Source organism: Ranitomeya variabilis, chromosome 2, assembly GCF_051348905.1.
Source record: "Ranitomeya variabilis isolate aRanVar5 chromosome 2, aRanVar5.hap1, whole genome shotgun sequence".
NCBI lineage: Eukaryota > Metazoa > Chordata > Amphibia > Anura > Dendrobatidae > Ranitomeya > Ranitomeya variabilis.
In genome coordinates, this window is record NC_135233.1 from 156,915,199 (window position 1) to 156,933,411 (window position 18,213).

The following is an 18,213-nucleotide window of genomic DNA, read 5'->3' on the forward strand; positions in this document are numbered from 1 at the left end:
TATTCTCGTGACATTTATTCCACTTTGGTGGTGTCAAGCCCTCATTTTTTAAAATGTGTAAACTCCAGGTTGGGTGTATATCTTCTGGATTGGATGTAGTGGTAATCATGTCAGTGCCTATTATACTATTTCTACTGTGGTGAAATTGATGCCACTTTGTTATTGTCTGCCAATAATTTTTGGAAATGTGAACACTCCTGGTTGGGTGTCCATCTGCTGGCTTGGTCGTAGTGAAAGACCTGTTGGTTCCTATTATACTGTTTCTACTGTGAAATTTATGCCACTTTAGTATTGTCTGCCAATAATTTTTTGAAATGTGAACACTCCTGGTTGGTAGTGATGAGCGAGTATACTCGTTGCTCGGGAGGTCTCCGAGTATTTGTGAGTGCTCGGAAATTTAGTTTTTGTTGATGCAGCTTCATGATTTGATGTATTCAGGCTGGCTAACAGCCATAAATCATGCAGTTGCATCGACAAAAACTAAATCTCCGAGCACTCACAAATACTCAGAGACCTCTTGAGCATGATCGGGAAAACCCGAGCAACGACTATATTCACTCATCACTACTGGTTGGGTCTCCTTCATGCATGTTGCCTTTAGCAGTAGGCCTCCGAGATCTTCAGGCCTCCACTTCCATGAACTCAACTACCCGTGTTACTATCCTTAAATTTTTCTGACAATGGTAGTCTATGAAACTGATATTTGTGCCACCTGAGTGTGGCTCAGAATGAAAGCAGGTAGAGGTGTGGCATGTGGTATCATGGCTCCCAGCAAAGGATGCCTACACTGATCCCTTACCCAACTCATCTTACTGTAACATTCAATCGAAAGCAGTAAATGCTGTCCCAGACCCCGATTGCTCATGCCTGGCTGATTACTGCAGTGCCAAGCTACAATTTGTAGTGTGGGTGAATTGAGGCCACTTTCCTGCTGTCTGTCCCTCATTTGATGTGTTTTGGCAGCATTTGGGGCTGTTATAAGTTGTTGTGCATGCGTTTGTTTTTGCCTCCCATAGACATGAATGGCGTTCAGTTATTTTCTGTGAGTATACGACAAATTAATAGGCGAATATTGCAAATTTTGCAATCATAATCTGAACCGAACATTGAAATATTCACTCATCTCTAATCAGGAGACCATTCTAGCATATAGAAATTGTATAACCTTGACGACCTAATTTGGGTTAAATTACAAGCAAAAACCAGCATATCATCACAGATTGGACTTTAATATTGCTATTTTTTTCTGAAGCTAGAAGGTGTGCCTGAATAGTCAAATTTAATTGGACTCAGAGAAATAGATTAGCAGCAGAAACTACAAGCATTGGCAAATGCTGTTCTAAATATAATACAGTATGTAATAGAAAACCATTAAAACTTAACTTTATTTTTCAGGCAGTGACCTAGATAAATATTCTATAGGATATGGAAATTGATGACTTCCAATTCCCAATATATATTAGAATTCATGCAATTTAATAACATTACCAAACTAAATGCATGGCTAGCAATAAGGATTAGCTTTGTCTAAATGCTGTTGATATCTAATATATAAAGCTGAATGTGTGTGTGTGTGTATGTATGTATGTATGTATGTATGTCCGGGATTGGCATCTGAACCGTAGCAGCTACAGCCACAAAATTTTGCACAGTCACACGTCTGGACCCCGAGAGCGTCATAGGCTATGTTGTGAGGTGAAATTTTAACCCCGCGCTTTCCAATTCACCAAACAATTTTGCCCCTATCTACATAATGGGGAAAAAGTGAAAGGAAAAGTGTTGGAGGCGTCGCAGCTACAGGCACAAAATTTTGCACAGTCACACGTCTGGACCCTGAGAGCGTCAAAGCTATATTGTGAGGTGAAATTTTAACCCCGCGCTTTCCAAGTCACCAAACAATTTTGCCCCTATCTACATAATGGGGAAAAAATGAAAGGAAAAGTGTTGGAGGCAAATTAACAGCTGCCAGATGTGAACAAGGGGGACTTAAAGAATGACAGCGATGGCACCAAAGAGTATATACTGTACAGTTGCTAAGGTGGGGCCCCAACATGGGATAATCACACCACCACGGGGATATGAACACACACACAAAATGCGCCACACACTACCACGTGCTCGAACACATATACCACCCTCAGTGCACATTTCACCACACATACACCAACCTCGCCACATAAAAGTAGAAACACAAAAGTCGCCGCTCAAAACTCGCCATGCGCAAAACTCTCCACATGCAAAACTCGCCACACGTGCAAAACTCGCCACACGCAAAACTTGCACACGCAGAAAAATTGCCACACGCAGAAAAATTGCCACATGCACAAAAGTTGCAACACATGCAAAAGTTGCCTCACACAAAACTTGCACATACTCAAAAGGCACCACACATAAAACTCGCCACGCGCAAAACTCGCCATGCGCAAAACTTGCTGCACACAACTTGCTACACTAACCTGTCACATGCAACTCGACACACAAAAAGTTGCTACACGCATGTCGCCACACAAAACTCATCTCACAAAAGTCCATACATGCATGTCGCCACACGCAACTCAACACACACAACTTGACACACGAAACTCGCCCTAAAACACACACAAGTCTGGTATCCTTCAAAAATAAAAATCTGATTAATAAGCAGACAAACTACAAGAGCAACAAATGTACCATATAGGAATCCGGCAGCTGTCAGTCACATGACCAGTCTATTATGTGTATGTGTGAGCTAATATATACTGCCAGGGGGTGGGCTTACTGTTGGCTGGGGATTTATCAGGCTGCCATTTTAGCTTACAAATACTGAGGTAAAAATACTGACCAAATAACGTGTGAACGAGGGCTAATACAGGAGGAGATGGCATACAGCTATATACTATATACAGGAGATGACACACAGGTATATACTATTTACAGGGGAGATGACACACAGGTATATACTATATACAGGAGGAGATGACACACAGATATATACTATATACAGGAGAGATGACACACAGGTATATACTATATAGAGGAGGAGATGACATACAGGTACATACTACATACAGGAGGAGATGACATACAGGTATATACTATATACAGGAGGAGATGACACACAGGTATATACTATATACAGGAGCAGATTACCTACAGGTATATAGTATATACAGGAGGAGATGACACAGGTATATGCTATGTATAGGAGGAGATGACATACAGGTATATACTATATACAGGAGATGACACACAGATATATACTATATATAGGTGAGATGACACACAGGTATATACTATATACAGGAGATTACATACAGGTATATCTAATATATAAAGCTGAATGTGTGTATGTATGTATGTGTGTATGTCCGGGATTGGCATCTGTACCGTCGCAGCTACAGCCACAAAATTTTGCACAGTCACACGTCTGGACCCCGAGAGCGTCATAGGCTATGTTGTGAGGTGAAATTTTAACCCCGCGCGTTCCAATTCACCAAACAATTTTGCTCCTATCTACATAATGGGGAAAAAGTGAAGGGAAAAGTGTTGGAGGAAAATTGACAGCTGCCAGATGTGAACAATGAGGACTTAAAGAATGAGAGCGATGGCGACAAAGAGTATATACCGTACAGTTGCTAAGGTGGGGCCCCGACATGGGATACTCACCACACACGGGGATATGAACACAAACACAAAATGCGCCACACACTACCACGTGCTTGAACACATATACGACCCTCAGCGCACATTTCACCACACATACACCAACCTCGCCACATAAAAGTCGAAACACAAAAGTCACCACTCAAAACTCGCTACATGCAAAACTCGCCATATGCAAAACTAGGCTCACGCAAAACTCGCCACACGTGCAAAACTCACCTCATGGAAAACTCACCTCATGCAAAACTTGCACACACAGAAAAATTGCCACATGTACAAAAGTTGCACCACATGCAAAAGTTGCCTCACACAAAACTTGCACATACTCAAAATGCACCACACATAAAACTCGCCACGCGCAAAACTCGCCATGCACAAATCTTGCTGCACACAACTTGCTACACTAACCTGTCACATGCAACTCAACACACAAAATGTTGCTACACGCATGTCGCCACACAAAACTCATCTCACAAAAGTCGCTACATGCATGTCGCCACACGCAACTCAACACACACAACTTGACACATAAAACTCGCCCTAAAACACACACAAGTCTGGTATTGTCCTTCAAAAATAAAAATCTGATTAATAAGCAAACTACAAGAGCAACAAATGTACCATATAGGAAATACGGCAGCTGTCAGTCACATGACCTGTCTATTATGTGTATGTGTGAGCTAATATATACTGCCAGGGGGGAGGGCTTCCTGTTGGCTGGGGATTTATCAGGCTGCCAATAGCAACCAATCACAGCTCAGCTTCTATTTTGCTACAGTTAATTATCCTGAGCTCTGATTGGTTAATATAGGCAACAAAGACATTCTCAGTATAACAAAGCTAATATATGTTGTGAAATGCTTCTATTTGCTTAGTTTTTGCCTTTTAATAATTACATTTCTATCTATTTGTTTTGTGGTTTTTGTGTGCAGAATAAATTTTTGTTAACACATTCTATTTTGCTAACAGCAGTCATTAACCCGGGCGAAGCCGGGTAGTACAGCTAGTAGAATATAAATATAATAAATAACAAGACTACTTTAGCAGTTTCCTATTACATTTTATCACAGCTAGAATGTGTAATTTCATAAATACAGAACTGAAATGCTAATATACAAATACAGACAGTGATATATGGATGTTTACTGAACTCGAGAAATAACATTCTGTAAATTATTAGATTTGTGTAAATATATCTAGTAGGTAATTAATAGAAAATGTTAAGAAATTATCCTGATTGTTTAACCTCTTAAGGATGCAGCTGTTTGAGGAGGCTGATGAATTAAAAATGGTAATTGTGCCATTATTTTTGTTTTCAGTGTTTTCACTACAAAGGGTTAAGTAACATAACTTTTTATATCTATAGTTGTTGTGATCATGTTTATACCAAATACTGTATGTGTGTTAAGAGGCAACAGCAATTATTTTATGCTTTTTTATATTTGTTAACATTTTTATAGTTTCACTAGGGAAAAAAATGAACTTTGCTCGGTCATCAATCATCTAATAATTCTGGATATCAGTATATTAGGCCTGTCAGCATACTGCTAATGAGCATTCTATAATACTTAGGGTACCGTCACACCGTGCAATTTTCGTCGCTACGACGGCACGATCCGTGACGTCGCAGCGTCGTATGAGTATCGCTCCAGCGTCGTAGACTGCGGTCACACTTTGCAATCACGGCGCTGGAGCGATGCCGAGGTTCGCTGGTAACCAGGGTAAACATCGGGTTACTAAGCGCAGGGCCGCGCTTAGTAACCCGATGTTTACCGTGGTTACCAGCGTAAAAGTAAAAAAAAACAAACCGTACATACTCACCATCTGATGTCCGTCAGGTCCCTTGCAGTCTGCTTCCCGCTCTGACTGAGTGCAGCCGTACAGTGAGAGCAGAGCGCAGCGGTGACGTCTCCGCTGTGATCTGCTCTCACTTTCCGGCCGGCGCTCACAGTCAGAGCGGGAAGGCTCTGTCTAGGTCAAGTGAAGGACTAGGACAAAGCCATGCGAGCCATTATTGCCATGGCTACCTGCAATTTGGTAATAGGTGGCAAGCGATAGGCTGCAAGAGGGAGCCAATTAGATGCAGCTGTATCTATTGACAATGTCATCAAAGGGGTTAATCTGCAGTGATCACATTATCACCATTCGCATCACTTTAAGCAGGAGCTCAGCTGTGTACCTCAGTTGATCTTCTGCAGTATATTGTGTGTAAGGATGAGTAAACCTGTGGATGTTCAAGGTCCTCGTGTTATTCCGAACTAGAGTTCAAAGTTAGTTTGGGCATCCAAAGGTGACCCCAAACTTGACCATGAACTCGAACCCCCCATAGAAGTCAATGGCAACCAGAATTTAAAATTACTTTAAAATGGTCATTGTAAGAACTAGGTGGCTGCAAAAGGAAGCTAAATTGGGATTAGAGCAGGACAAATGCCCTGCAAACATGTTTGGATAGGGAAATTACTTAAAATATTAAAAGGACACATTTTGGGACAAATTTAAAAAGTTTGTGAAGTGAATTGGATTAAAAAAAAATTGAAGATGAGGCCCTGTACCACAACAGCTGCGTACACACTGATGGTAAAGTGAAACTGCGAATGGTCATTAAATCAGTCAATTTGGATAATAATGTTTGAATTTGTGGCTATAGGTCACATTAAAATTATGAACCGGCTCCGGCCACATTCCAGAGGCTGATGGACATTGGGTTAGCACCTCATCAGTAGTGTTGAGCATTCCGATACCGCAAGTATCGGGTATCGGACGATATTTGCTGTATCGGAATTCCGATACCGAGTTCCGATATTTTTGTGATATCGGAAATCGGAATCGGAAGTTCCCAGTGTATGATTCCCAGGGTCTGGAGGAGAGGAGACTCTCCTTCAGGCCCTGGGATCCATATTCATGTAAAAAATAAAGAATAAAAATAAAAAATATGGATATACTCACCCCTCCGGCGGACCCTGGACCTTAGCGATATAACCGGCAGCCTCCGTTCCTAAGAATGCAGGGAGTGAATGACCTGCGATGTCGCGGCCTGTGATTGGTCGCGTGAGCGGTCACATGAGCGGTCACGCAACCAATCACAAGCTGCGACGTCATCGAAGGTCCTTCACGCTGCATTCTTAGGAACGGAGGCAGACGCTTGGACCGGTGAGAGCCAGGGGCCGTCCGAGGGGTGAGTATATCAATATTTTTTATTTTTATTCTTTATTTTATACATGAATATGGATCCCAGGGCCTGAAGGAGAGTTTCCTCTCCTTTAGACCCTGGGAACCATTCCGATATTTTATGTCCCATTGATATGCATTGGTATCGGGTATCGGTATCGGCGATATTGATTTTTTTGGGTATCGGCCGATCCAATCCGATACCGATACCTTTGCATATCGGAAGGTATAGCTCAACACTACTCATCAGGATTACGCATCGGCCTATTTGGATGGCATAGTCATCTTTAGTACAGACTGGGATATCCACCTGTCCCAGGGACAAGCACTGCTGGAGTCTCTCAGAATTGCGGAGTTAGCAGCAAATCCAAAGAAATGCACGATAGGACACACGGAGGCCCGGTACTTAGATTACATGATTGGCCGTGGGGTTATCAAGCCCCAAGTAAAAAAGATTAAGGCCATTCAAAACTGGCCCAAGCACTTAAGTACCAAAAAGGTGAGGGCATTAGTTGCCATCATTGGGTACTACCACCGGTTTATACCCAATTTTGCTGGGAAATCAGAACCCCTAATGGATCTGTTAAAAAGTAAGAAGACTGTGATGGTCCAGTGGAATCCTCAAGCAGAGGAAGCATTCTAGACCCTGAAGTCGGCATTGTATAGACAGTCGGTCCTCGTCAGCCCAGACTTCAAGAAATTATGCAAACTGAAGCCTCAGATGTAGGCCTAGGAGCGGTGCTGTCGCAAGAGGTGAACGGAGATGAGCATCCAGTCACCTACTTGAGAAGGAAACTGACCACGGCAGAGAAAAATTATAGATTAGTGGACAAGGAGTGTTTGGTGATTAAGTGGTCCTTGGAGGCCCCATTCACCCCTTGTCTGGATGAGAAACACAAAAGAGAGGAATACCCGAGTCACCAGATGGTTCCTGTCCCTACAAAACTTTAGTTTCGCAGTGGAACATCGGGTGTGGAAATCACTGGGAAATGCAGATGCTCTGTCATGGACCACCTGTATAATGACAAATGTTCAACCCCATAAGTTTGAACAGAGGGGTGGTATGTGACAGAAAAAAGAAAAAAAATATATACCAGCTCACCTGTCGGCATGTGTTGTGGGGAAGCACGGATATCGTGTAGTCATCACGTGAGCAAGTAATTCAAAAAAGAGAAAAAACTCAGCTTCCAAAAACTTACAAATTTATTAAGGATAAAAGGCAAAGTCCAGTCCAGTCCAAAAAATTACATAGTGAAGAGTAGCACTGGACTTTGCCTTTTATCCTTAATAAATTTGTAAGTTTTTGGAAGCTGGATTTTTTTCTCTTTTTTGGATTACTTGCTCGGGTGGTATGTGAGGCAGTGATCAGTGTCATATGCAAGGGTCGATATGTATCCCCCAGGAATGCAGACGGAGTCCTATTAGACCCGCTGGAGTGCCTTATGGTCACAGCAAGACACCTGTGAGTCACAGGGCAAAATAAAAGTAACGTGGACCTGGTCAAGCTCTTTGGCCTGGGCATTGTTCAGGAAAAGCCGGTATGGGCTTTTATTTTTCAAATGAACTGCAGGAAGGAAGTGGGGCCCATTTGCTTCCTCCAGGCTGGGTCTTGCAAGTGGCCTATGGCCACATGTTATTGTGAATACCCTTGCAGCAGAGGGTTGAGTGTGTCAGTGTGGAGTTTGCATGGTGGAGAGCAGACAGCTCTGCAAAAGGTCTGCCTGTGTGAGGGAACACAGAGCCCAGTGGAGCAAACTCCTGGCACCCCGTAGCGTAATTCGTAATATGCATTTATGGACTGTTTTGTTTCCCGGCTGTGATCCGAAGGATACTGTTTTTTTGTTTGTAAGTTTTGGACATTAAACCTACATTTACTTTGAACTTTTTTGGGTCACTGCCTCATCACTGCATAGCGTCGACACCGCTGCACCACACCCTCTTCTTTTGTGGTGCCATCCTGTTCTAGATTTTGTCATATGCCCAAAGGCAACAGTGCCGATATTTGCTACATCGGAACAGAAACCTGTTCTCAGAACTGCCAGGTTATACAAAGGTCATAGAGCATGAGGTTCTGACGGAGCTTTATGTCCAGGTCAACTTAAGCCATATCAGATTCCCAAAGCCCGCCGAGAGGTGATTTCAAAAGAGGTGAAGCAGATGCCTAGCCTGGGAGTCATTGAAGAGTCCAAGAATGGCTGGTCCAGTCCAATAGTCATAGTGCCGAAACCAGATGAAGACTGGCGGTTTTGCAATGACTATACAAAGCTGAATGAGGTCTCTACAATTAATACATATCCAAAGCGCCATGTCAAGGAATTAAGTGAGAGGCTAGGGCCAGCTTGGTACATTACTACCCTTGACCTCACAAAAGGGTATTGGCAAATTCCCATGTTCCAAGACACGAAGGAGAAACCTGCCTTTTCAATGCCAGATGGATGCTTCCAGTACAGAAGGATGCCATTTGGGTTACAAGGCACTCCTGGATGACATTATGATCTTCAGCCAAGATTGGGGTAGCCATCTGAGCAAAGTCCAGATGATACTTCATGCCCTATGGAAAGCGGGGTTTTCCATAAACCCGAAGAAATGTGCCTTTTTGAATGGAGGAAGCTAAATACTTGGGCTATGTCATAGGCAGAGGCAAAATAAAGCCCTAAATAAATAAAGTTGAGGCAATGTAAAGTTGACCACAACCCCTCTCAAAGAAGCAGATCAGAGCGTTCCAGGGCATTGTGGGCTATTACCGCCAGTTTATGCAGAATTTCACCATGATAGCTGCCTCTCTGATTGACCTCTTTAAAGGAACAAAGTCAGCTATGGATCAGTGGTCTCCAGAAGCTGAGACGGCCTTCCAGGAACTGAAGCTGGCCCTGTGTAAACATCTAGTGCTGATGGCACCTGATTTCTCCAAGGAGTTTGTGGTCCAGATGGACACGAACGACGTCAGGCTGGACGCTGTCTTATCACAGGAGGTGAATGGGGAAGAGCACCCCGTAATGTATCTAAGTCAGAAGTTGTCATCCTGCAAGAAGAATTACTCCATAGTGGAGAAGTAGTGTTTAGCCATCAAGTGGGCGTTGTACACTCTAATGTAGTGCAGAAAAAAAGATATATTCAGCTCAACCTTTAGATGAATTTAGTTATGAGTCCAGGACATCTTGAACACGGATTCACGTCTCTGCCAGATGCCTGGAGATGCACATGTGAAAAAAAGGGAATCCAGCTCCAAAAGATAAAAATCACTTAACTTTAACAGTATTCATTTAAAATAGAAATAGGCTATAAGACATACAAAAATCAAGTATACCGGTAGGAGAGTACCTGTCTAAACTGTATACGTTGCGAACACACAAGTTAAGTGATTTTCACCTCTTGGAGCTGGATTCCCTTTTTTCCACATGTGCACTCTAATGTAGTACTTCTTAGATAGGAAGTTCAGATTAGTGTCAGACCATGCCCCACTGAAATGGATGAGGGAGAAAAAGGGGAACAATGCAACAGTGACCAGGTTGTTCCCAGCATTTCAGGATTTTAACTTCCATGTGGAGCATAGGCCAGGGAAACAGCATGGCAATGCTGACACTGGTGAGAGTTCACTGTTTGATGGCAGAAGGTGCCAAGTCCCCCGGCTTTGGGCAGAGGGGGTATGTAAGATGGCCACTGGATGGGTCCTTGAGGGGAAATATGTGCCATCATGGTTGGTATCTTCAGTGATGTGAGCTTGGACAGCATGCTCCACCATATATAGCGCTGAGAGAGTTATTAGGCCATTCCAGGGCCAGGTTTTATGAGCAGTCAAAAGAGATGGGTGGGAATGACTGCTAACATATCCCCACCCCAGGGGCATGGTTTTGCAGATAAAATGGAGGCCAAGTGTCTTGTTCAGTGTCTGTGACTGGAGGAGTGGATGGCTCCATTGTGTTTGCTATAGACACTGACCTGAATGGGCAGACCCACAGTGCTATAGGGACTGCTTATTTTCTGTTTGTTTTCACTTTGTGCCAGAGATGGCTATCTTTTGTTTGCTTGTTCTTAAGCTGGTTTATGGAGCTAATAAATCTGACTGGACATTTTTTATGAAAGCCGCTTCCTGTGCCTACCTCAAACCACAGCTCAGTGAGTAAAACCTTACAATATATATATACAAATATAACCTTGAAAACGTATTCATAACCCATGAACTTTTACACATTTTCTCACCCACTAAATTAAATGTATTTTATTGGGATTTTATGGTATATACCAACACAAAATAGTATTTGAGAAGTGTAAATTATACATGGTTTTCTAATTATTTTAAAATTATGAACCTGAAAATTGTGATGTGCATTTGTATTCCCCCTGAGTCAACGCAGCACCACTTTTTTCTGCAATTACTACTGCATGTCTTTTGGATAAGGTTTCTACCAGTTTTATACATTTTTTAGGCTAAAATGTTTCCCATTCTTTTTTGCAAACTAGCTCTAGCTCAGTGAGATTGGATGTAGAAGTCTTGCCACAGATTCTTATTTGGATTTAGGTCTGGACTTTAACTGAGCAACTAAAACACTTGAATATGCTTTGATCTAAAATATTCCATTGTGTCTCTGACAATATGCTTAGGAGAGTTGTACTGCTGGAAGTTGAACCATAGTCTCAGGTTTTTTGCAGCCTCTAAAAGGTTTTCTTCGAGGATTACCTCGTATTTAGCTCAATCCATCTTCCCATCAACTCTGACCAGCTTACCTGTCCCTGCTGAAGAAAAGCATCCCTGCAGCATGAAGCTACCACTGCCATGTTTGACAATAGGAATGGTGTTTTATGGTGATATGTCAAATTAGTATTCTACCACACATAGCATTTTGCATTTAGGCCAAAAACCTCTTCTTTGGTTTCATGTGACCAGAGCCCTTTTTTCCATATGCTAATGGTGTCCCTTGCATAATTTTTTTTTGCATACTGCAAATTATACTTCTTTAGCCTTGCTTTCTAAAATGGCTTTCTTCTTGCTACTCTTCCATGAAGGTCATAATTTGCAGTGTATATGACTAAGGCCGGAGTCACATTTCCAACTGCAATGCGAGAAACTCACGTGAGTCTCTCACCTCAATACCAGGCACTGCCACAGGCACTCGAGACTGGCGTGTGCGGCTGCATGTATTTCTATGCAGCTGAATGCTCTGGTCCGAACCACCGGCGGCAGTACCGGGTATTGAGATGAGACACTTGCATGAGTTTCTCGCATTGCAGTTGCAAGTGGGACACTGGCCTAATACTTGTACTGTGGACAGATCTGCCACCTCAACTGTGAATCTCTGCAGCACCTACATAGTGAACAATTAATGCTCTCCTTGCTTGGGATTTCACTGGTGAACTGACATGTCTAGCTACATTGGCTGTTGTGCTATACTCCTTCCATTTTTGGATGATGAATTGAACAATGCTCTGTGAGGTTTTCAGAGCTTGGGCTATGTTTTATAACCTAATTTTGCTTTATTCTTCTCCACAACTTTATCCCTGAACTGTCTGGTATGTTCCTTAGTTTTCAGGATGCTGTTTGATCTCTACTGTTCTCAAATAAACATCTGAGGCTTTCACAGAACAGCTATAGGTATACTAAGAATAAATTATACATAGGTGGACTCCATTTACTAATTTTGCTACTTCTGGCGCCAATTGGTCACTCAGGATTTTAATTTAGGTTATCAGGCTACAGAGTAATGAATACAATTGCATGTCACAGTTTTCAGATTTATATTTTTGAAATATTTAGAAAACCTTATTTCAATTTCCTTTTCAATTCATTATCCAAAAAGTATTGTTTCTCCTTGCAGAGATTGACATGCTAAGCGTGCCGAGATGAGGAGACTTAAAGCTGCAATGCTCCTCTGGGTAATATGCTAATTATGCAAATTGTCTCTTCAGAGAGGAAGAGAGCTAGAACTCTAGTGCCACATATTGGAAGGTAGCAATGCTACAAGTCAATGTTGACCCTTTAATGAGCCTTATCACATGACTTAGAATAATAGCCAAACCAGAATGACAATTTGCAGCCACTGTGTTTCGGTGTACTGTCTCTTGTCAGTGCAAAGCGGAGATCTAGTTTGGCTGTGTGAGAGGCACCAGACTGTTATCCAATCTCCTTGCGGAGATTGTCATGCTAATCATGCCAAGATGAGGAGACTGAGGCCATGTGCACACGTTCAGTATTTTTCGCGTTTTTTCGCTATAAAAACGTGATAAAAATGCGAAAAAACGCTAACATATGCCTCCCATTATTTTCAGTGTATTCCGCATTTTTTGTGCAAATGTAGCCTTTTTTTCCGCGAAAAAATCGCATCGCGGAAAAAAAAGCAACATGTTCATTAAAATGCGGAATTGCAGGGGATTCCACACACCTAGGAGTGCATTGATCTGCTTACTTCCCGCACGGGGCTGTGCACACCATGCGGGAAGTAAGCAGATTATGTGCGGTTGGTACCCAGGGTGGAGGAGAGGAGACTCTCCTCCACAGACTGGGCACCATATAATTGGTCAAAAAAAAAGAATTAAAATAAAAAATAGTCATATACTCACCTTCGATGTCTTCCCGCCTCTCCGCTGCATGCTGCCGCTTCGGTTTCTATAGCTGGTGTGCGGTGAAGGACCTGCAATGACGTCGCGGTCTTGTGATTGGTCGAGACCGGTCATGTGACCGCTCACGTGACCGCGACGTCATGGAAGATCCTGAACCACACCGGCATCTATAGGAATGGACGCCTGCAGGTCAGTATAACCATTTTTTTTATTTTTTTATTATTTTTAAACATTCTATCTTTTACTATAGATGCTGCATAGGCAGCATCTATAGTAAAAAGATGGTCACACTTGTCAAACGCTATGTTTGACAAGTGTGACCAACCTGTCAGTCAGTTTTCCAAGCGATGCTACAGATCGCTTGGAAAACTTTAGCATTCTGCAAGCTAATTACGCTTGCAGAATGCTAAAAAAACGCGGAAAAAAACGGAAAAAAAAACGCAAAAAAAAAAATGCGGATTTCTTGCAGAAAATTTCTGGTTTTCTTCAGGAAATTTCTGCAAGAAATCCGGACGTGTGCACATACCCTTAAAGCCGCAATTGACTTGTAGGATTGCTACCTTCCAATAGGTGGCACTAGAGTTCTAGCTCTCTTCCTCTCTGAAGAGACAATTTGCATAATTAGCATATTACCCAGAGGAGCATTGCGGCTTTACGTCTCCTCATCTCGTCACGCTTAGCATGTCAATCTCCGCAAGGAGAAACAATATTTTTTGGATAACGGTCTGACACCTCTCACACAGCCAAACCAGATCTCTTCAGGAACCCTACTCCCAGGACTTCCAACACAGGTTGTGCTATTCAGGAAGGCCTACCCCCAGGAATTCCAACACAGGCCACTCAGTGCGCTATTCAGGACATCCGTCCCCGTCTGGGACTGTCTAATACACAAGTCTAAGTGCGCTGCTCAGGGATCCGATCCTATTCCCAGGATCTCCCAACACACCAGGTCTTCAGATCCACAGCCTCAAAGTGCGCTATTCAGGGATCCAGTCCACACTCAGGACCTCCCAACACACAAGCCATCCAGGATCTCACACAGTCCATTACAGAGACCACTCAGGTCCATACACAGGAACCACTACAGACCATGTAACCACACCATGGTCACATTATGTAGTTGTAACCACTCCCATAGATGGGTGGTGTGTGCGTGTGGCTAGTCCAACCCGCCCAACTCTCAAACTAGCCCAATAAGCATCCCTTCATAACTATACAAACACTAGTGGGACTACAGGTCCCAGAACAACAACATTACATCAGGCTTACAGCGCAGACTCCCTCTGCGACACACATCGGCCATTTACAATTCTGCCAGTCACTTTTTCACCATCATTACAACCACAGATACGCCTCCATGCATATTCCGAGGAGCACACACAGCGTCCCCTAGCTGCAACAGGGGTCATTGCATCACAATATATATATATATATATATATATATATATATATATATATATACACACAATTTTTGCTAGTTTCCCCACTTTATCCTCTATGAGTGATCAGGAAGTTTCTTTTAAAATGAAAGCCTATGGTACCTCGATCTGATGCTCCATACTCTTACACTGTAAAAGTCACTTCCAGGCCACGCAGAGTGCAGTGTGACCCATAGTGTCTGAAGAGCAGATATCACTAAAAAACAGAGAAGAAAGGTGCTGGACAGACATTACAGCTATGTATCCACACATTTAAATTTTAGTGGGAGTGCATCTTTAAAGAGGGACTAACAAGTGTTTTGTATGTCTATGGAGTGAACTAGTACTGTTATTATGACTAAACCAGTGTGTAGAAGTGGTTAACATGGAGACAGAAATGGTATGTAAAGTAGCAGAGTAATGGCCATAGAGGTGTAGTAAAATCAACTAAATCATGGGAACAGTATATAAAGAGGTCAATTTTGCATACGTTTCTTTTTTTATCCATTTCCATAATAGCAAAATTATGTAGCTAGGATTATCACACATACATGCATTATAGTACTGAATTTTTGCGTATGTTAAAAAATTAACTGACACAAAGCAGATAGACTTTATTTATATGATGAATGTTGACAGAAAAAGTACACAGTACACAGGAGTTGACGGTTTATACACTACACATACAGCATTACAGTAAGATCATAACTGAATTGTGGTTTTCTAGAAAAACTGTAATACTCCAACTCTGATTAGCTTTATTAGTGATATAACAATCAACTATAATAAAAAGATAAACTTTCAATTCTTAAAAATAGCTTGATATATTTCTGTATATGTAATAGGTTTCTAATTTATACAAATTGTATCAATAAACATAGTTACTTTATAGTTTTATCTAGGGATCATTCATTGACTATAGATTATATTATATGATTAAAATTACAGTGGACTCGAGAAAATACTTTGTATCATATTTACAAAGAATAGTCATAAGGCAGCACACATAGCATGGTTTGTGATTTTCTTATTTTGTGCAATTAACAATGTTATATCAAAGAAACTAACAACATAATCAAATGTCAGTTACTCTTTAAATACTGTAATATATTCATGTACAATAATATTTAATTCACATGGCTGTGTCAACATGAAAATATTAGCCACACTACCAAGGCAAGCACAATAGGCAAATGGAAATAAAATGTGATTAAACAACATTTACTATTTCTTCAACAATGGCTGAAATTCCAAACGCTTATAAAAGGTCAACAAGCTAAATGTTTTCCTATTGCTATATGTGAATATTAAATGAATACTTTTTGCTTACAATAATCTTACAAATATTTTTCTATCAAATAACATTTTAATATTTTTTTTTTCCGGAAATACCACCTAGGCTTTGCATGCACCTATATTGTCCATGACCAGCATTTCCACCCACAAATAGTGGGAGTAGGCATGCAAATTGCACCTGCTCATTTAATATATTATAAAAACTGTTATATTATTTTATTGTTCACAAGTAATTACTGAAGGCCAAAATATACTTTGAAGGATATAAATAAGACATATTTGTTTCCAAATTATCCACAACTGGGCAAAAAGTTTCATGAAATTCGTTATATTAACTTGTTTGCTCTTAAGAAAATGTTACCAAGAAAAGCTTTATCTTGCATTATGGCTTTTAGATTGTTTGTAAATTATTGTCTGATCTCTGTCGAATCCTGAAGTATGCTATAATATTACGCTTTACTTGATAAATTGGCCTTTTTCACGCCTGCCTGGCTATTCCTATCACCGGCATCTTCATTTTATTGACCTACATTACCAAACAAGAGACAAGATTACCCTGAAGATAGTATTCGAGTTGGCACAGATTATTTATAGCTCATTAATTATGCTTTTTTTCCCTTTAGTTGATTATGAAAACCAGTCATTAGGTAAAATACAGTTACCTCCATGTGCAGTTTTGTAAAATTAATCATAACCTCTACCAAATTATATCATTCTCATTTTAATTGTAAAATGTATTATGTATTAAAGTCTTTTTTATCTTACATTTGTACACCAATAATAGTATACACAGCGCAACATATATGCACTCGTGTTGCTGCATCTCAGAAGGTACCATCTTTGGGCAGTGACAATCTCCTATTGAAAGTGCTTGGACAGATTTGTGCCAAACAAAAAATATACGATGTCTAAGTCTAAAGCCATCGGTGAATTAAAGCCCTGTAGTTATCTGAGTAACTTCTGAAGTCATGTCATCTCTTGCAGGAACTCCTGAATCCAGACATGACATTTCCACGGCTAGTCATACCTGATGGTTAGTCCTATCCACTGTGTTGGCAGTGGACACGTGGTCACGAGTGTTGTGACGCATGCGGGTAGAGTTCTGCTGCTCAATGGTTGAAGATGTAGGAATGCAAAACTCTCTGAAGCATCTCTTAAAGTTCTCATCTAAAAAAGCATAAAGGACTGGATTAAGGCAGCTGTTTGTGTAACCTAGAGCAATGCATACATGCCAGGTTACTGTCTGAAAAAGAGAAGGAGGTACATTGATCAAGGCTTTAATAATCACGTAGATGTGAATTGGAGTCCAACATACAATGAACACAGCAACAACAACAAGGACCATCCTGGTTATTCTTCTAAGATTTCTGTCCTTTTCTTTGGACCCAGAAAGCATTCGAACACTCTTAAGTCGTAAGATCATCATTCCGTAGCATACTGTTATAATAAGGACAGGCATTATAAATGCGAATATAAAGACACATATTTTCAAGAGGTTGTCCCAGTACCATGAGGGATGTGGAAATATAAGACCACAATCAGTTGACCCTAAAAAACATAAAGAAAAAAGTTACTATTTTGTTTGCATTGATGGTACTATATTTGACTATGCAAAGAAAAGAAAGCGGCACCCACTATTTCCTAAAAGTCATTTATTCCAATTCACGGGACATGGACGCGGTGTGCAGAGGGTTTTGGGGAGGAAAAGATGACAGCCATTTTGCTTTTCCACAATGCTTCTAAGAGTCCTTTCCCATGGACCCATAAAATAGTTGTGGAAATGTAAAATGGCCGTCATCCTCTCCTCCTCCATTCACCTCTTGCACACAGCGTCCATGTCCCGCTATTTTTAGACTATTGTCTATTATTATCTTATGGGGGTAACTTTCTACACAAACCAATCAGGGATCTTAAAAGTGTTATTTGCTTATAGCTCCTTGTTACATATACAGCTACCTGAGCATTTGACATAGCACCAGGGGTGCTGGATGATTATTGCATTATGTTTACATTTTTAATTGTTTTAACGGGTTTGTATGTCCATGGTTATGAATAAGCTTCGTATTTTTAATTGTTTGCAAAGTGTGCACGTCAATATTTGTATTGGTCTTTCTCTCCCTGTGGTATGTATTTG

At 41.2% G+C, this 18,213-nt stretch overlaps 1 protein-coding gene across 1 annotated transcript in view; it reads right to left on the reverse strand.

The window, feature by feature from the left end:
* Nucleotides 1–15,382: 15,382 nt before the first annotated feature.
* Nucleotides 15,383–18,213, reverse strand: part of OPRM1 (opioid receptor mu 1) — a 243,897-nt gene continuing 241,066 nt past the window's right edge. The window contains exon 3 of the mRNA XM_077283112.1: nt 15,383–17,627. Within this exon, the coding sequence (XP_077139227.1) occupies nt 17,101–17,627 (527 nt within the window). The 3' untranslated portion in view covers nt 15,383–17,100. The remainder of the gene's footprint in view (nt 17,628–18,213) is intronic.